Source organism: Lynx rufus, unplaced genomic scaffold (genome assembly GCF_022079265.1).
Source record: "Lynx rufus isolate CCGP_SWC_20201006 ecotype Redwood Valley unplaced genomic scaffold, mLynRuf1.p SCAF_6, whole genome shotgun sequence".
Lineage (NCBI taxonomy): Eukaryota > Metazoa > Chordata > Mammalia > Carnivora > Felidae > Lynx > Lynx rufus.
The window spans coordinates 43,290,124-43,310,369 of record NW_025814878.1 but is presented as its reverse complement, the minus strand read 5'-3'; the positions used below and the strand labels follow the sequence as shown (position 1 = coordinate 43,310,369).

General features: G+C 39.3%; 1 protein-coding gene across 1 annotated transcript in view; it reads right to left on the bottom strand.

Annotated features, from left to right (window-relative positions):
* The window catches only part of HDAC2 (histone deacetylase 2), a 29,719-nt gene extending 14,779 nt beyond the window's left edge, over positions 1–14,940 (bottom strand). The window contains exons 1-5 of the mRNA XM_047101776.1: positions 14,660–14,940; positions 5,119–5,231; positions 3,846–3,963; positions 2,180–2,254; positions 1,012–1,150 (exon numbers count right to left, since the gene is read on the bottom strand). Of these exons, the coding sequence (XP_046957732.1) occupies positions 1,012–1,150; positions 2,180–2,254; positions 3,846–3,963; positions 5,119–5,231; positions 14,660–14,711 (497 nt within the window). The 5' untranslated portion in view covers positions 14,712–14,940. The remainder of the gene's footprint in view (positions 1–1,011; positions 1,151–2,179; positions 2,255–3,845; positions 3,964–5,118; positions 5,232–14,659) is intronic.
* Positions 14,941–20,246: the final 5,306 nt, after the last annotated feature.

Below are 20,246 nucleotides of genomic sequence, written 5' to 3'. Positions count from 1 at the left end.
AAATTAAAAACCAAGGCAAATAATTTCAAATGGTTTTCCCTGGCTCTCAATGAGCTCACTGAAACATTTTAGTTGTTTATATGAGGAGTCAATTCCAAATTTTACATGACTGAAAAATTAGCTTCTATGAACCGTATGCATGGTATCAACTATAGACAACATTTTCAGTACTGACAAAAAACTAATTCACTACAATCTTAAGTGGAATCTAAGACATGTTACAACCGATAATGGTTAAAAAAAAACAAAACTTTATAAATTTCCAAATTCTTAAGTACCTCCTCTATAGATACCGCTCTCAAACTGCCATCAAGGGTAACTTTAAAACTGTTCTAGTAACTTAGAGATAATTTTATCCATTAGTAGAGAACAAAGCCCCATTGCACGTAAAACTACACAAACTCATTCAAAAAACAAATTTCCTTTAACACAACGTTTCATATTTTTGCCTTCAAGAGTTAAAACTTACAAAATGTTAGAACATGAACTTCAGGGTCATGTCATTTCTCATTAGTTGAAACTATAACCCAAATCTAAATCGCTACACTACTTCTAGTATTTTTTTTTTTTTCCCAACGTTTATTTATTTTTGGGACAGAGAGAGACAGAGCACGAACGGGGGAGGGGCAGAGAGAGAGGGAGACACAGAATCGGAAACAGGCTCCAGGCTCCCAGCCATCAGCCCAGAGCCCGACGCGGGGCTCGAACTCACGGACCGCGAGATCGTGACCTGGCTGAAGTCGGATGCTTAACCGACTGCGCCACCCAGGCGCCCCGACTTCTAGTATTTTTTAAAAGGATATTTAATGGGACTTTTAGATATACATAGGCATTTCTCATTCTCACTAATCCAAGGAATGGGAAAATGTCCTGCATTTCTACAATGGTTTATAAAAAATCCATAGAAGACTCACCATAACTACTTTTAACCTACTTGATATGTTTTTTAAAGCCATAGATTCATATTGTTTTAAACTTTTTTCATAAGAAAAATAACACAAATTAACTTACTTTAGTAACTCAAGGATGGCAAGTACAATATCATTAACATAACAGAATCCTGATGCTTCTGATTTCTTAGCATGATGTAATCCTCCAGCCCAGTTAACAGCCATATCAGTTTGTTGTCGGTTTAACTTCACAGCTCCAGCTAAAAAACCAGACAGGGTAGACTTTGAACGTGTTTAAAATAAAAAACAGTAGAACTAGACAAAAGCCCTATATAGAGTATGCCATGTATAAAAGAACTTAAAATTACAAAAATATAAGGATCACTGTCTAGGGCACAAACAGCAATTTTTTCTTAAATATATATATATTTTAAGTTTATTTATTTTTGACAGAGACAAAGTGCAAGCATGAGCTGGGGAGGGGCAGAAAGAGAGAAGAAGACACAGAATCCGAAGCAGGCTCCAGGCTCCAAGGTGTCAGCACAGAGCCCGACGTGGGGCTCAAACTCACGAACTGTGAGATCATGACCTAGGCCAAAGTCAGACGCTTAACCGACTGAGCCACCCAGGCGCCCCTCCTTGGATAAATATTATCCTATAGCTGTGATCTGATTAAATAAGGGTATATATGGAAATTGGTAACTAGAGAGGCAGAAGAGAGAAATCTCTAAGTGAAAATATAATAGCAGTAAGAAACTGAAAACTTCAAATCATTATGACCATAAAACATGGGGAATTCGTTGACTGATTTTAAAGAAAGAAGTAACTACCTTTACTTACTTTTTTTTCAAAGTAAGCTCTACACCCAATGTGGGGCTTGAATTCATGATTCCTAGATCAAGAGTCACATGCTCTACCCAATGGGTCAGCCAGGTGCCCCAAACACAGGGGTTTTTAAAGACAACTGTACTCTACTATAAACATACAGACTACTTTTTTGTTATTAAAATCCACTACCATTAAAACTTTTGCTCTAAACAAATAACCCAAAAGATACATACTAAGTTTAAGTCATTTTTTTTTTAAGTTTGAGAGAGCGAGCACAAGCAGGTGAGGGGGAAAAAGGATCCCAAGCAGGCTCTGTGATGCCAGCACAGAGCCTGACGCAAGGCTTGAACCCACAAACCGTGAGATCTTGACCTGAGCCAAAACCAAGAGTTGGACGCTTAACGAACTGAGCCACCCAGGTGCCCCTAAGCCAATTTTTAAATCTGAATCAGGACACTTACCAACTGAGCCACCAGTTGAGAGCTGACAAAACTCAAAGAGTCCATCAAACACTGGACAATCCTCTCCAACATTAACTGTGAAAGATGGATTTCAGTTACAAGCCCTTCTGTGAATTAATGAAACCTTTTCTTATAAAAACTTTATTTGATGCAATCATAAAACATCTTGGTAGAAAGCTAAAGTTTGTTACTTAAAAATATATCATTTATCCAAGGTAATTAAAGCATTATATGTGAAACACCACCATCAAATCTTACCAGGATTATTTGTAGAACATCTCTATTACCAAAAAATCAGTAGCAATCAAAATATAAAACGTATTTGATTTAATTAAAACACAGACTTAAGTTTAGGCATTTCTCCTCAAATATTCAATAGATTAATCAAGATTCTACAAAATTGAAGCAACTTTAATTCCTTTATAATTTACTCTCTTTACAATTCCTTACATGCACAGACTATCCATAACTTTGAACTATATTTTAGCGAGTACTAAAAAGATAAAGCAGCAGGTTGCCTACCCCATCTCAAAGAAGAATTAACTAAGTTCATAACAGCCAGGGTGTAGAAGAAAGGAGTATATAAAGCACGAGAAAACAACACCTACAGATACGTGACACACTGCAATATATTTAGTTCCTTAGTACAGACAGGATAAAAGGGACATATATGTATATAACCCATTCTCAAGTCTCTCCCCACCTCTCAAATTACAACTTCTTCAAAAGTAAGGGTAATTATTTTACATAGCTTTGTATATATATACTTAATCTAACACTACAATGAATAAATTTTAGTTTCTTACTGCTCAGATATAATCATAATCATAATATAATTCAGTACTATGTATTAATAAATCAATCCTGTTAATTCATCTGTCCCATCTACTCATGACTTTTAATCTTAAGCCTAAATCTCCATCAAAAAAACATGTATAAATAGTATGTTCTACTTACATTACAGCATTTTACTGAATAATCGATAGTAGAAATGTATACAAAGTTCTATAAATGTATGAGATGTCTAACAACTACACTTAATTTAGTATTGAAATTGTTCATTAAAAAAAAATCATCACTAAAATTAATAAAAACACTGATAAGAATGAATTCCAGTTAACAAGGTTTAAAAAACTCTGTTGCAATCATTCTAGGATGACACTTTGCATTACACTTTCAAGCCAACCAATCACTAATAAAATACTTTTTATCTATCAAATGCTTTATAGAAGAAAATCAAAAGTGTCACTAACAATGGGAAGGAACAGATTACGTATTACAATCCAGATTAACTAAAGCACACAAATAGAAAATGAGATACATATACCAGGCTAAGACCAATCAAAGTATAATCACTTTTTTTAAACAGCAAGGGAACAAAGTCTTCCCACTAATACCCATTCTCCCAAAGTTAACCAAAACAAAGAGTAGAGGAACACCAAATAGCTCTTTGGCAGTTTGGCAAATCAATAGGCTTCAAGTAGAGTTTGCTTTTGTTTTTTACAAAGTAGCTTTAATATTTTTACATTGACTTTTCAAACCAATAATTAAAATAATATTTAGATCAGGCAGAATACCTAGATTTGGATAACTCTAATTATAAGCTTCTAAAAATACTCATTTACACTTATCAATACTAGCATATATTTTTAGCACAGAAACGTACATCTCTGCATCTGCTTACTATACTCAGACATATTATCTGGTCTTATTGAACGTAGAAATTTGATGTACTCATCACTGTGGTATTTTGTCATTTCCTCAGCAGTGGCTTTATGGGGCCTCTGTGAAGAAAACCAAATGTCAGAATTGTGGAATTACAACTGGTTATATCAGAATTATCAAACACAAAATATACAATTTCCCCCAACCGTCCTCTAAAAGAATTAGGCTGGCCAGAACAAAATAAATTTCAAAGCTAATCCAAATTTATACATGTGTGTTTTTAGGAAACCGTATCAATTCTGAAGCGAATTTCTACTCCTTTAAAAGCATTAGACAGGTCTGGCCCCAACTATAAATTAATCACTCCTTTTATTTTAGTGGAAATGGCTCAACACTTACCGAATCCATGTTTAGAAACACTTTCTTTCATTTTCCGTCACAAACCTTCTATCATAAACCTGCTCTGCATACAGTGAGAATGAGACTCAATCTCAATTTTAAGTCTTTGTTCAGGATCTCTCTTCCTTTCCTTTGCCTATCTTAATTATCCTTGTGCCCAAGAGCTCAATTTTATTTATGACACACTTCTCCCAGAAGCCCAGAAGGCTTCCAGATAGTCTTATCCAATCCTCTCCTCTGTTTATATTTCAAAGAAAATAACTCATGTGTATATACGTACATATATATACATATATACATATATATATATATATATTATATACACACACACACACACATACATACACACACCCCCAACATTGTTAACTGCTTCAAGTCTTTCTTTTCTCCCCAGATAGGCAAGAATTGTGTCTTGCATTTGTTTATATATACTCTCATCAGTGCAAAAACATTTAAAGCAGTTGTATCTTAAATGTTATTTATATTCTGCACATTCACTAACACACTGTTCCATATGCCAATTTTCTAGAATTTTCTACATAATTTTGTAATAGTCCCAGGTCAACTCTTCAGCAGCACAGCCAGGTCAACCACTACGGTAACAAAAATATTTAGTATGCTAAACTGAGCTGTTCTCCAGAATGTGAAAAGGTGGGATATGGGAAACTTTTTAAAAGTAGTGGAGGAGCAGGGAAAAGAGAGGCTACAGTTCCCACACTCCCAGTTTTCTCTGAAGAATAAAACAAAAAGGAGTTTCTGTTTTCTTCCAGACTTTTTCATCTGCTAAATGCCCTCCAAAGGGAGTAATAAAGTTTCAGGGCAGTAGATTAAAAAAATAAAATCACTGCTGAATATTTACCAAAAGGTATACTCACATATATTTCCATTTTTCTATATAAGCCATAATTTAGCAGCAAGTTGTGGGTCATGCGGATTCTATGAGGTTTCATGGGATGACCCTGTCCATAATAATAATTCCCAATATCACCTAAAATAGAAAAACAACATCAACTGAATAATACGAACAAGAGAATCTTCACAATCTAAATTTATGTAGGTTTATCAGTAGCAGGCATTTATCACCCAAATAAGATTTAAAACCTTAAATAATGATTTTGGATTTTTCAACTTTCAAATTATATTAGAAAACCAAGATACTAGGTACATGTTTACATGGATAACTCCATTAGTATATGTTATGCTTATTTATAGATTAAGGCAAGGAAGATTTCTGATTTTCAGCTTACCAAAATTTCTTATTTAGGATTAGTCCAAATAAAATACTCTAATGACTTACAAAAGTGGTTTTTGTTACTTAAATTGATAACTACTTTTCATATTCACTGGCAAGTTCAGATGCCTAAGGTAAATTCGCTGAGTTTCACTGTTATTATTTAAAGATTTTACAGCAATTACTTCCTGAATATTTAGTGGCATTCCAGAAATCCTTTAGAGTTAGAATTATGTGGGTTAAAACATTCCACATACATCCTTATCACAGTTTGAGAGAAATTTTTGGTAAATGAAATTTAGATCGTAAATAAAATTTTGCTCTGATGAGACACACATACTCATGACATTTTTTAAGGTAGAAAGGATATTTTGTCTCATTCTTAATGATTAAAAGTTGTAACTGCCAGCCTACCTTTCCATGACATCTTACATACCAACGTTTTAAAACTTATACATAAGGTCTATTTTAAAATGAGCAGGTAACACCAAAACCAGATTTTCATCTATCAAATTTCAATAAAATCAATACTTTTAGGTAAAGACCTAGTGGTTTTATAATAAAAATATTAAGGAAACCTCTAAAAATATACTATTTTTTTTAATGTAACAAGCACTTTCTGCAACAGACTGTATTAAATTAGAAATTATTTTAGTATCAATTCTAGTCTTTAAATAAATAATTCCGAAATTTTGTTAGGACAGTCAAGCTGACTTTAATGGCTTGAAGTTAATCACTTCAACATGAGTTTATGTAAAAGCTAGGGATAAAGAATACCATTTCCCTCTCTATCTTCAGGATCAAAAAAACCTTCCAAAATCCTAATATACACTTTTGGCTAAAAAAAAAAATTTTTTTTAATGTTTATTATTTTTGAGAGAGAGACACACACAGAGCAAGCAGGGGAGGGGCAGACAGAGAGAGAGAGAGAGAGAGAGACACAGAATTGGAAGTAGGCTCCAGGTTCTGAGGACAGAGCCCAATGGGGGGCTCGATACCACAAATGAGGAGATCATGACCTGAGCTGAAGACGGCGGCTTAACTGACTGAGTCACCCAAGGCCCCCCCCACCTTTTTTGGTTTAATGTAAACTGAGAACTCAAAAACTTGCATTTCTCTCTTCCATGTATTTGATAATACTCCAGGACAAACATTCCTGTTTTATAATGGGCCTATTTTCATAACATAGCTATTTCTAAATACTACTACTGTTTTATTTTGTTGGTATTGTAACACTAATTTACTTAACTCATTTTCAATACAAACTCTCTTTCGAAACAACATATACACAGTCATTTAAAGGGAAAGCCACCTTTCTTAAACCAAGAGCCAACAACAAAGCTAAGACAATACAGACAAGTAGCTAAGGAAGACTATGGGGATATGTAACATTCCTCTACGTATATATATCACAATTCAGAGGCCATGTATGAAATAAACTACCTTTACAAGGATATACTATGAAGCTCAGTTCTACATGGTTGGCACCACACATACTTCCTTGAAAGCAACCTGGTTTCAAGAAATTCTTGAGGTATGGAAAGACCGCTAGAATCACAAAGCATCACGTACCCAAATTAATGCAAGGGAGGTCACTTCTAAGTTATCACTGCCAAGAGACCATGAGAATAAGAATAAAGAAACTCGTCTTCAGAGAACTTCCAAACACTTGGTTAGATTTACTAAGATGAGATGTCTCTAACATCTATTATATTTTAAGACCAAATAACTCTAGTTATAGACATACTGAGAGTCCAATGGAAAGCCACTAATAATCTAATAATAGGAAAGATGCCAATAACCTACAGAAGGGTGACTACAGTAGCAATTTCTCAGCAAGCATGTTTGAAAAAAAAAATGATAGCAGCAATGAACATTTATTGAGTGCTTACTAGGAGGTACAATTCTAAGCACTTCACATTATGATCTGTTAATCTTGTCAATTAACCCTATGATGTAGGTATTTATTATTACTATTGTTCCTATAGTGAAGAAATGTGAGATGTAGCTGAGTCGGTAATATTGCCAAGCTAGAAGAGTTAGAGTCAAATGTGGGCAGAACAACGCAGACCATCTTTAAGCAGTAGCTAGTAGGAGAGCAACGACATTTACAGTCAGTAGAAATGGCAGGGGAAAGCCTGGCTAGGAAAGGATATAATATGGTAAAGGTTTAGGGTCTTCACTAATTTCAAGAAAATGAATATAAGAAACTACTTATCCAATCCATCACTTTTTTACCAATATAGGGTCCTCCAATTTTGTATGAATATACGTAGCTTTCAACAAGTTTTCTCTGCTACAATTTAGGCGCCCCAGACCCATCAAAAATATGTGCCCCCTACCTAAATGACACATGTCCACAAGGGCAACCAAGCCAAAGATAAGTATTAACTGGTTTACCAAGAATTCCCCCAAAATGTAAGGGGTTAATAAAAGAACCATCTCCCAATTCTTTCTGGTTTAATCCCATATCTCAAAATTCTCTCAAGGCTGCTTTGTAGCCATCCACTTTTCAATAAACATAAAATGTCTTTTCTTAGTTTTAAGAACCTACAAATTCCACTCATGTAAGTGGTGAAGTAATGCAACTTGGACATTTTATTTTATTTTTTTTTGACGTTTATTTATTTTTGGGACAGAGAGAGACAGAGCATGAACGGGGGAGGGGCAGAGAGAGAGGGAGACACAGAATCCGAAGCAGGCTCCAGGCTCTGAGCCATCAGCCCAGAGCCCGACGCGGAGCTCGAACTCACAAACCGCGAGATCGTGACCTGAGCTGAAGTCGGACGCCTAACTGACTGAGCCACCCAGGCGCCCCGCAACTTGGACATTTTAAATGTTATCTTGATTTTCATCAAAATACATAAAAATGCTTTACCAATGAAGCAAATATCAGAAAAATTAGCTCAAGGTGGTTCCCTGAACACAATAAATTTTAATCGTCAACATGAAGAAGTCCTCACAAAGAATTCATTTTATCTGCAAAATTTTAGCAACTGTTCACTCTTCAAAAGAAGCTATCAGAACAAAATGGCTACTAAGATCTACACTCTCACCTAAAGTACTTGAGACTAGATGTATTTAAGATTTTTTTTCAGGTTTTATAAATGTAGTTGTTACATTTATAAAATGTTGTATATTATGTGATATCCTGGGATCTACACAGCAGCCTATAATCAAACATTAATATTTTTGCAGCAAAAAAATGTGTGAAGATTCACAATATGCAGAATAATGATTATAAATATTAATTTTTTCATCTTCCACATACTGCTTAGTCCATTATCTTTAACACACTGGCCACTGGCTTCCATAAACTGCTCTCTTGGACTTTACTCCTACCCCACAGCCACTCCTCCACCAACCTTTAAGTATCAGGAGCTTCTCAAGTTCATTCATTCATTTAACAAAATCAAGAGACTACCATGTGCCAGGCACTTTTCTAGGTGCTTGGACAAGTCAGTGAACAAGAGGACTGCTCTAAAAATCTTCTTCTCTTAGGAATGAGTCACCTAATCTGTTCCATCTAGATAGAAACTTGGGAATCATCCTTTATTCTGTATCACCATTAACCAGTTCCAGCTCCATTTCCAATCCACCAACAAGTTCTTTTTACTCTCAAAACCTCTCTTAAATGTGTCCATTTCTGTCAGCCACAACCATGATATTTTATGTGGACCAACATACATTCAATTCTTGCTTTCAGTCTTCCATTCATCACTCTTTACCATCCTTTTTCCACTTAAAGAGTTCTATTTAAAAACCTTCAGTGGTTTTCTATTCCCTGAACAAAGTTAAAATCTCTTAGTACATGTCTTGCGTGGTCTGGCCCTTTACTACCTTGCCTTGGCATCCCATGGTTCCCCTACATCTTCCCTTTTGTTTAGTGTGCCAAATCCTAACTTACTTGGCCTTTGTAGTTTGCAATGTACTACATAGGAAAACTTTTTTCCCCTAATGTTTTTTTTTTAATGTTTATTTTTTAAAGAGTGGGACAGAGCATGAACAGGGAAGGGCAGAGAGAGAGGGAGACACAGAATCTGAAGCAGGCTCCAGAGCTCAGCACACAGCCCGACGGGGGGCTCAATACCACAAACCAAGAGATCATGACCTGAGCTGAAGTCAGATACTTAAACCACTAAGCCACCCATGTGTCCTCATAGGAAAACTCTTTTAAAACTGGCCCATTCTCTTCCTTCAGGCCTTCCTTGTCTGAACAGCCTGCAAAGGTCCACACTTAGGTATACAGCTTTTATTTCCTTCTTAGGACTTAAATAATCTTTTGTCTACCTGGCACACAAATATTAAACCCATCTGATATTTCTATGGGCTTTCATAAACAAGTATAAGCCAACTGCTATGGAAATAGAGAGGAACAGGACTTATTAACCAGTACAAATACCCTTATTAAACTTTTAAATCTGATCTCATTCATATTTCAATGTTATTATCATTCTCTAAGAGATTACCAATTCTAACTATCTCCTTAAATACTTATCAACCGAAGCATTTACAAGTTTTTGTTAAGAAAAATAATTACTAATACTTTCTGTTTTGTAAGAGGAAGCCCCCGGCCCACCCTTTTTTTGTAGCAGCCTAAGGAGGTCCACTGTTGCGTCACCAAAGGAAAAAAGAAAAATCTTTTAGGTACCAGGTTTTGACCTCTTCTTGGACATTAAAACCAGTCAATGTGGTAAAGGATAAGGAGTGGACTGGGTCAAACAGGGATACGAATCTATTTTCAAATGTAATATAGACAAAATGCCACTCATTTTACCTGTCTATAACTCAGAATGGTTTTAAGAAGCAAAGAAAATGTTATATGAAAGTGCTCTATCCAGGGGCGCCTGGGTGGCTCAGTCGGTTAAGCGTCCGACTTCGGCTCAGGTCATGATCTCGCGGTCCGTGGGTTCGAGCCCCGCGTCAGGCTCTGGGCTGATGGCTCGGAGCCTGGAGCCTGTTTCCGATTCTGTGTCTCCCTCTTTCTCTGACCCTCCCCTGTTCATGCTCTCTCTCTGTCTCAAAAATAAATAAATGTTAAAAAAAAAAAAAAAAAAGAAAGAAAGTGCTCTATCCATAAAAATAAGGTACTGATCATTTATTCATCAATAATTTAAAAAACCTTTAACTTTTATTTACATGATGGAGGCACAGACATAAGCAAAACAGACAAGACTCTGTCCTCACAAAGCTTATATTCAGTGAGGTGGACAAAATTCAGGTGATATAAACAGCATGAGAGTATAATAGGGAAAAAATCAGTAATGAGGATTAAGGTAATAGGGAAAAGTCTCATAAGGTGAAATTTTAAGGAAACGAGTAGTAAAGAATAGCTGGGGGAAGAGGACCCAAGTATAAGAAAAACTGTTTTATTTAAGTATTACACAGTACTAGTGTAATAGTGATGTGTAAATAGTGATGTACAATTAGGACTACTGGTGTAACAGTAATGTGTAAATAGTGATGTGCAATTAGGACTACTGGTATTTATGAACTGCTGCTGTAATTCATTCAGTACTCTGATTTGCTGATAACCTGTTCTAGAAAAAATGATTACCTATTTTACGGATAATATTTATACTACAGCAAAGAACCCATGCCGTTTTATTAAAGGCTATCTATCTAACAAAAGGCTTTGGCACCACTGTTACAAATAAAAGTCTAAGAAAATCTGTGAATAGTTGGCTGCCAAACAGAATTCTTGAGTATCCTGGGAGGTGCAATCTTGATAACTTTTATATTCTATCTTTGTATAGTGGTGCATGCTTTTCATTGAACCACTTGTCTCCAAAAATTCTGATGCACACTATCAAGAGGAAAAAACAGAGCACAGAGCAATATACAGACAATTATGTAAATGACATATATATACAACCCTATTATATCACATACATTGTAAAATAGGCACTAAATGTGATTGGCCTAAAGCTTGATTCAAAACAAAGCACATTTAACATTTCTAGATAAAGTGTTATAAATGCATTGTGGGGCACCTGGTTGGCTCAGTGGTTAGGTGTCTGACTCTTGATTTGGCTCAGATCATGATCTGGCCCACATCTGGCTCTGTAGAAGGGACCCTGCTTAGGATTCTCCCTCTTCCTCTCTCTCTGCCCCACCACTGTTTGCGTGGGCTCTCTCTCACAAAATAAGTAAACTTAAAAAAATAAAATAAATGTGAGTATCACAGACAAGGCCGTTAACACAGCTTGGTTTGCTAATTACATTTAAGTACAGAAATCACATCATTTTAAAGTCAGAAGGGATCTCAGCAACTAGTTATGTCACTTTACATAGTATTGATAATCTTGTAGTACCTGCAAGAATACCAAGATTTAGAAGGGAGTTTTTGGAAACTTTGGAGGCATGGGTCAACAATTGCTGCAGTTTCCTCAAAGGTTTAAGGATACCTCATCCACCAATGCCTGAAGGTTCACCTGGAACCAGCGTTCCAGCCATCTAAAGGGTATAATACTGAACACTATAAAGCATACAGAGAAAAATACACGTCTTCAAGAAGTCTCTTTCATTTGCTAGATATTCTCTCTGTGTTGCAAAGAGTGTGCCTAATGGTCCCACTAAGCCTAAACGTAGGATTCCTATGGTTGTAGAATTCACTTCACTCCTGTCTTCTACTCTCTTTACCAACACATTAAAAGCAGCTAATTTAGGCGAGCAGATTTTTAGTTTCAATCCAATCCATGTTGTATACCTCCAAGTCTCCCCATTCTTTGGTGCAGAAGCTACTTTACCTTTCTCTTTCCTCACAATTAGAAAAAGAAAAATTACCACTACCTTTATAAGCTGACAAAATAGGATTTTGGGGATAATGAAAATGTAAGCTTTTTGAATTAATTGTTCAAAGCTTAGTATATATGCTATCACGTACTAATAATTAAGCACAGTGATACCCAGCCAACTTAATAGTTTCTCCAAAACATTTTATTAGCTCCCCCCCCGACAAAAATCCAAAGAAAATTCCAAATGAAAGCAACCAAAAATTCCGTTCTAAAAATGAGGCAAGAGCCTGAGATTTCCAAAAACTCAGTTACACAACTGGTGTTGGTCATCAGGTAAAGGAGTTGAATGGTATACAGTAAATAAGAGACTTGATTTTTTCCACTCTACCTATCAAGCCCCGCATCCTGCCCTTGGCATCCCATTCCCTCAGCAAAGGCTCATCACAAATGGGCCCAGAAACACAGCTGTTCTTAAAACTGCTCCTTACGTGTACTTCCTGCTTCTACAATTCAAGTCTGATGACAAGAAGTTATAAGCAGCTTCATTAGAGCCTATCACTGTCAATAGCAACTAAGCTGCAGGAAGAGCCTTAGCACTAGTTTCCCCCGCTTTTCAAACCTTAGAAACAATATCATTTTAAAAATTAATTTACACATACGGTTATTTACTTTCCAATTTGATCAGGGAATGGAGAGCAAGGGCTCCGCCAGTGACTCACAATACGCATAAATTTTTAAAGACTGATCATTAAGAAATATAGTTCATATTAAAATTAAAATGTACTATCTCTATCCCTCCAGGATGGCATAATTTCAATTTGTATTACACATATATGCAATGCTCTCAAAAAATGTTTTATACCACAGCTGTTAACTACTTAGTACTAGCCATCAAACATCAAACAATTTAGATTTCTTCCGTATGATCTGAAGTTTTCCCCCAAAGACACATTTTATATGGTCATTTTATATGATCAGGCATTAAAAGATTCATCTTTGCTAAATGAAGTAATATGGTATGGCCATTTTCAAATTAAAATCAGCTTCATTCTGAACCAGATCTCTAAGGTCTGGTTCCACCTAAGATTTTGTAATACAGACAATACACCACTTGTAGGAAACAACTTTCAAGATTTGTACTGCTTGAGACACATCAAATAGGACTCGCAGGTCACGGAGCCTAGCTTCTTTGTTAACTTTTCAAAATCCTTCTGTGGAGAATAATCCAGGAGAAACTATTTGCCGTTAATGTCTTTGTGTAACGTCTCTGCTCAAATTTCAAATGGGAGAACCCCTAAAATTTAAGCTATCTGATTTTCATATTTTACTGGGCCGCAAGCTCAAGCTTACCTGATTATTCAGCACTTTCCGCACGACTCCTCAAAGTTTTCCTACACCCAAACTCCCACCATCTAGTAACAGCTTTCACAAGCAAGATGCCAATGCTCTCCTAAACCTCCAAAGCAGGGTGTATTTCCTGATCGAACAAAGAGCAACAAAGAAGTGGGTGGTAACCGCCTCTCACAGAGGCAAGCCAGGACCCATCGAGTCTGATCCACGAACACAAGCAGTAACAGCTCCACGTCTCCCTAGCACCGTCATATTTCCCGCGAAGACTAACTACCTCAAACTCGAAAAACCCCAGTTTTTTTCGAGGAAGTGAAGCCTTTTCGTTTGAATCCTGAGAAAGTGGCGCTGAAAGCACCGGGCGAACAAAGGAGAGGGATGGAGCCCCGGCGAAACGGAGGAGTGAGTGTGCCCCAAGGCGTCCATGGGCCCCACCCTCAGTAACTACTCGCCAGCCGCGACCCGGTCGAGGGGTCCGGGGTGAAGCTGGAGGCGGAGAAAGGAGCAGACACTGCGGCCAGCCAGAGCCGAAGAGGAAGGGAGGGGCGGGGCGGGAGCGAGCCGCGACCGGGGGGTGGGGGGGAGGGGGGGGGACGGGGACTGGGGGCGGGGCTCTCGCGGCCGCGGGGCTTTGTGTGAAGTCTGGGCCGGGGTAGATATTTTGACCCGGGGGGGGAGGGGTCGGGGGTCGGAGCAGGGTCCCCCAACACCACCGTTCCCGCGAGTGGCGGGCAGGAGAGGCGAGAGGCCGGACCATCCCCTTGGCCACCTCCACCGAGGCAGGGTAGGCCGGCGCCGTCCTACAGGCGGCCGCCTTCAGGGCGGCGGACCGTACAGCCGGAGGGAGAGCGGCAAGAGGGAAAAGGGGGCCGTCCACCTGGCACCCGCCGCAGAGCCGGCGGGGGCCGCTCGCCGCGGAGGGGCTCCCCCTGACGGCGTCGGGTCGGGAACGGGTTAAGATGCGGCCAGACGTCGGTCCCTCCTCCTTCCCACCCCTCAGCCCCGGCGCCCACTCGCTTCGGCGGCCGCGGAGTCCGGCTCGGCTCCCGGCCTGGCTCCCCAGCCCTGCCCGCCCACCTTGCCGCCGGCCCGGCCTCTCACCATCGTAGTAGTAGCAGACTTTCTTCTTGCCGCCTCCCTGACTGTACGCCATGGGCTCCCCGGCCACCGCCGCCTCCGGGCTCCGGCTCCTCCTCCTGCTGCTGCTGCTGCCGCCGCGGCTAGGCGGGGAAAGAAAAGGGCTGGGGCGAAGGTGGGGGTGGCAGTCCCGCGGGGAAGGGCCAGCCGAAGGGAGGAGAGGAGGGGGTGCCGGGAGGACTCGGTACCGCCCGGCCGAGGGGCCGAGAGCGCGGAGCGGGGGGTGGCAGCGGCGCCAACTCGCGACACTGGGGAGGGGGAGGGGGCAGCCAAACCACCTCCGGAGGCCGAGGGGAGGTGGGACGCGTCCACTGTGGCCTTCACGGGGGGAAAGAGGGGTCCGACTAGAAAAAGAATCCTTGTCAGCCTTGAGATAAGAGGCCTTCTAATGATGAATAACTTGTGGAGAGCGGCGCCAAATGCAGTCGTGAAACGAGAAAAATAGTCAGGCTATCACTCCACAAGTAGCTAAAGGGAGTGTGGCGCCGGGTGAGCGCTCCCCCCCCTCACAATCTTCGCACAGTGGTTGCGCCTATTCGGAGTCTGCGCAGTCGCGCCTCCCCAACCATAGCCTTGGCCGCCTAGACCCCCTCCGCGTCGTCCCACGCCGCTCCCCTCCCCCACTGTCGCGAAGCTCCCGCCCGAGCGGACCACGTGCCGGGAACCGGGCGGGGAGAGACCACTCTTGCACCCCTTCCGGCCTCTTCGAACACGCCGGGCTGCAGCCCATGGTCCCTGGGCCGGGTCGCCTCAGGTTTCTCGTTTGTTCATTTATTCTTTATTTTTTGTTGATAATTGCTCCGAGGTTGCGATCTGTTAAGGGGACCTAATACAGACAATAAGTAGTACAGTACTGCCTGGTTTTGAATGAGTATTTATAGAATGCATTTACATCAGGGCGTAAAGCACAGTGGTAAGCATTTGCACTTAGAATATTTTCATTGATACCTATTTATAAAAGCTACCTGGTAGGCCATTTAAGACTCCCCCAAACACTGAGATGTAAGTATTATTCCTATTTCTTCTTTAGTAAGGTACTTGGTCGTCTCCACTGTTGATCCAGGGTTTGAATTCATTCAGTCTTCCCCCCCCCCCCCCCCAATCCACACATCCATACTGCTGCTGCTGTTTGGACACTAGAAGATTGGAGCAGAATGCTAAAACACTTTCAAAACTCATGGAAGCGATAGATACCTGTGTCTGATCAATAGGTCAACAAACATTTGTCAAGCACCTATTGTAAGCCAACCACATTGCATTGTGAGGGGTGGGGGCTTCTGACAGTCTACAGTGTAGCACTCTTATTCCAACTATATCTTGTACAAGTTTCTCCCAAATACCCGAATACACGAATACACACTCTTCCATAGCCTCACCAAAAAAAAAAAAAAAAAAAAAAAAAAAAGGCCTTATTGAAGCAGGAGCCATTTGGAGCCACTACCAAAAATATCTTCTTGATTTTGCTATTGTCTTCAAAATCCTCAAGGTATTTATACTTAAAAAAGCAATTTTCCTGGATCTCACCCCAAGAAGTTTAAGAAAAGTCCAGAGTAACCCCTTTTCCCAAGTCTGTATTTTTAACAAGCATACCAGGTAACTGATGCAGTTGGTACAAGAACCACAGTGTGAGAAACATTGGCTTAAGGTTAATTACAAGGTATTGACTTTAAAGTTTTACTCTATCAAGTCCAAAATCAACTTGGTAGATTCTGAGCAAAAACTAATATTCTCAGATTCAGCATAGTGAAGTCTGAAATGAGATTTTATTTACTTCAGGAAAATTTCCCTGACTCTACCTACCTCCTTGACTCCAAGTCTTTCTTTGCCCCTCATGTAGTTCTTGGGACTAGTACTGCTCTAGCTCAACACCACGTTAAGATTGCTCACAACTTCTTTTAACTTCTGATTAGAATAGAGGTTAGCCAGAGGAAGGACTATGTCTGTCTTGCATGCAATTTTATCTCTGTGCCTATGACATGGGGCAAGTCACTTAAACTTTTTTTGGTCTGAATTGCCTTATCTGTAAAATGAGGCAGGATCACTTAAAGAATAGTTCCTCATATGAATACTGAGTGGCTCAAATAAGAAAGTTAATATGGAATAGTTTTTAAACAGTGAGAACTTTGTAAATATAAGGGATTATTATGATTGTTATTACAATACTGGTAATAATAATCATTGTTTGCATCCACAGCATTTAGCTTTGAATGTGTGAGATGAGCCTGGGCATATATCTTAACTGTTGAGGAACTTGTTATGTTATTTATTATTTAATAATTTTAAACTAATTGAAGCAAATTATTTTACCCTTAGAAACTAGCATTGGAGAAGGATATCTTACCCAGTGACAAGAGCTGACCAAGTGAATTATGTGCCTAAACATCGTAATGAACTGTAGATTATCAAACATTCTATCAGAATTGACAAACTCTAATTTCATTTACTGTATTCAAACTCATCTCTCACAAACCTTTTTACCATCAGAAAAAAGAAAGTTTTTTGGGTGCCTGGGTGGCTCAGTTGGTTGGGCATCCATCTTTGGCTCGGGTCATGAACTTGCGGTCTGTGAGTTCAAGCCCCATGTCCAGCTGTGTGCTAACAGCTCAGAGGCTGGAGCCTGCTTCGGATTCTCTGTCTCCCTCCCTCTCTCTCTCTGCCCCTCCCCCTCTCACGCTCTGTCTCTCTCTTTTTCTCAAAAATAAATAAACATAAAAAAAAGAAAAAAGTTTTAGACAATATATAGGAGAAGGAAACAAGTTGAGAACAAGGTTAATTCATAGAATGTGTAATTGAGGATTATCTTTATTCTTTTTTTTTTTTTTTTACATTATTTTTTAAATGTTCATTTATTTGCAGGGGGAGGGTCAGGGAGAGAGGGGGAGAGAGGATCCAAAGTAGGCTCCTCACTGACAGCAGGGAGCCCAATGTGGGGTTGAATTCAGAACCACGAGATCCTGACCTGAGCCAAAGCTGGACATTCAACCAACTGAGCCACCCAAGGGCCTGGAGGATTGTCTTTATTCTTAAACTATTTTTCTTTGGTTTCTACTTCGTCTACATGGACATATCTTTATAATCTTGAAGATGTTTAGTACTTTGAGATTATTCAGTGAAAGGATCTGTTAAACATAATTGGATTATTTTGACTATTTAGAACTGATTGACTAGGAACTATTTAGATTATTTAGAAACCGATTGTTTAAAAAAAAAACCGGAAAACAATTGTCTCAGCTTATGCTAAAAATGAAACCCTGCTACCAACTGCAGCAGATAGTTTAATTTTTAGTTACTATAAAAGAATTGTTCATATAAGCTTGTTTCTACTCTAAGGGAATTTTAGATTTCCTGGTGTTAAATTCTATGTAGCAATTCCATAAGGTAGTACAGAAGGTAGAGAAGTAGAATTACTAACATGAGGGTGCTGTCACACACTAAACCAGCCTCAAGCTGAATTTTGATTTCCCTAGAAACATGGTTCCTATTTTTACCCAGTACTATAAGCTATAACTCATTAATCTGAACAGTAGCACCAAATAATGAAACATTATTGTGCTATTTGAGCTGTGCATTTGTGTAATAAAATTTTAAATTTCCCATTTTTATTAAAAATAGATTTTTGAATCATAGCTTATCTACTAAATTATTCTGTTGCATTACACTTTCCATGTCACCCCTCTTAGCTTCTTAGCTGATGGATGCTTTGCTTCTGTCCCTTAAAACATAGTATTACTTTCATCCAACCCATCTACTTACATACATTTTCTAGAAAAATTCTATACCCATGCTTTATCTGGGAAAATCTAATTGCTAGTGTCTCCCAATCACCCAACACTTGTATCTTAATTCTTCATCTTTCCTCTCAAATTTTTTAACTTTCCTTCAAATCTGATAATTATTTCTCTCTACTTAACACAGAACTGTACAAATGGAGGTAGATTATGTGTGTTGGGACCACTGAGTGAAAAGCCCAATAATGAGGATCATGGAGCAGAATGGTGGGACCTGGGTCCTTGAAGACCTCATTTATATCTGTACCAGACCTGGACTGTCCACCTCCTGACTTCTGGTTACATGCAGGGAAAAAAAGACATATCAAAACAAATATTTGGGTAAACCACTGTAGTCAGGACTTTGTTAAATGCAGTTGGATACAATCCTACTTCATGTAAAATATGCATTAGGAGTTAGTGGCTTTTGGTGATTTCCAGTTAGGAATTACAGATTTCTGTGGAGAGACATCTTTCCTTGGGTTTTGAACATCTTGAGAGTGGAGGTACTGAATGCCCTTTTTTCCAAACAATCCATTCAAAGATGTTTGTATAATGAACAGCTTTGGAAGATAAGAGAAAGTGACTCCCTCTGGGGCAAAGGCAGGGCATGCGTACTACCCATTATAAAAGATTCAGGTTCTCTAAGTTCAGGGTTCATCTCCTATAACGCAACACGCTACAAGTGTAAGTGTCATCTGGTCCTCTTCCTCATGACCTGTAGGAATTGGGGCTTGGCCACAGCACAAAACATAATACTTATACTCTGGTCACTGCTATTGCTTTGAATAATAAATTACCTTTGCCTTTGGCACAGGAGTCTTGTGGCTATGAAACTGTGGTTGTCTAGCTTGTTAGCTTGCAAATAGTGTAAAATCTCAGACCCTTCACATTTCTTGACAGGTTTTAGTGATGAGATTGGGGGGCTGATAAAGACATGGCTTACTAAAAAGGAAGGATGAGAGCCTTGTCAACCAGCAGAATTTGAGGGAAGTCCATGGAAATTGGTAGCAAACATTTGACCAGATTATACAGTCAACTGGGAATTAAATGGCCCTCCACTGTATTGCCTGTTAATGAAGAGGAACTGGGGGGCTTGCAGGCTGAATACCAACCAGTAGGTTTAAAGACAGGTGCTGCACAGTATCCTGCTTGTGTAGCTTTCCTCCAGGTGGGGGTACTTCTTCACCATGTTGGAGACACAGCCAACCTGTTTTCAGACTTAGATTGATCCCACTAGCAATCCCCAACAGTTGTAATAAATAATACTTGATTTCTGGGGATACCCTGTCCACTCCCAGAACTATACTTCTTGAATGGAAGTCAGGTATTAATTTTACCGCTTCCAAGGTCACAGTAATGTGCACCCTAGCTATGGTCATAAGAGACTTTGAAGTGTTTAAGGAACCGCCAGTAGATTGCATAGGTTTCAGATGACAGTGGAGATCTCTTTGAAACAGGGCCACCTTTAGTTATTTGGAGGAACTTCCCAGAAGGATAACTGACTCCTTTATGTGCACTCTGTGGTTGATTATCCTGATGATGTCAGGCGATTAGAAAAGATGGTAAGAAATTTGTCCCTGAGTTTAGCTCAAGTGATCAGCGATGCCACCGAAGCCTTAGAAAGCAGTGAGGTCTGCCTCAACTCACCAGCCAGGGTTGTTATAGATGATAGAATTACCCTAGGTGGCAGGTTTTGAACCATCCTTAATACATCAGCTGAACTGGATTAATGCCTCAGACCAGATAGAAAGGTCAAATCAGAATCATAAGGAAAAAAGCCA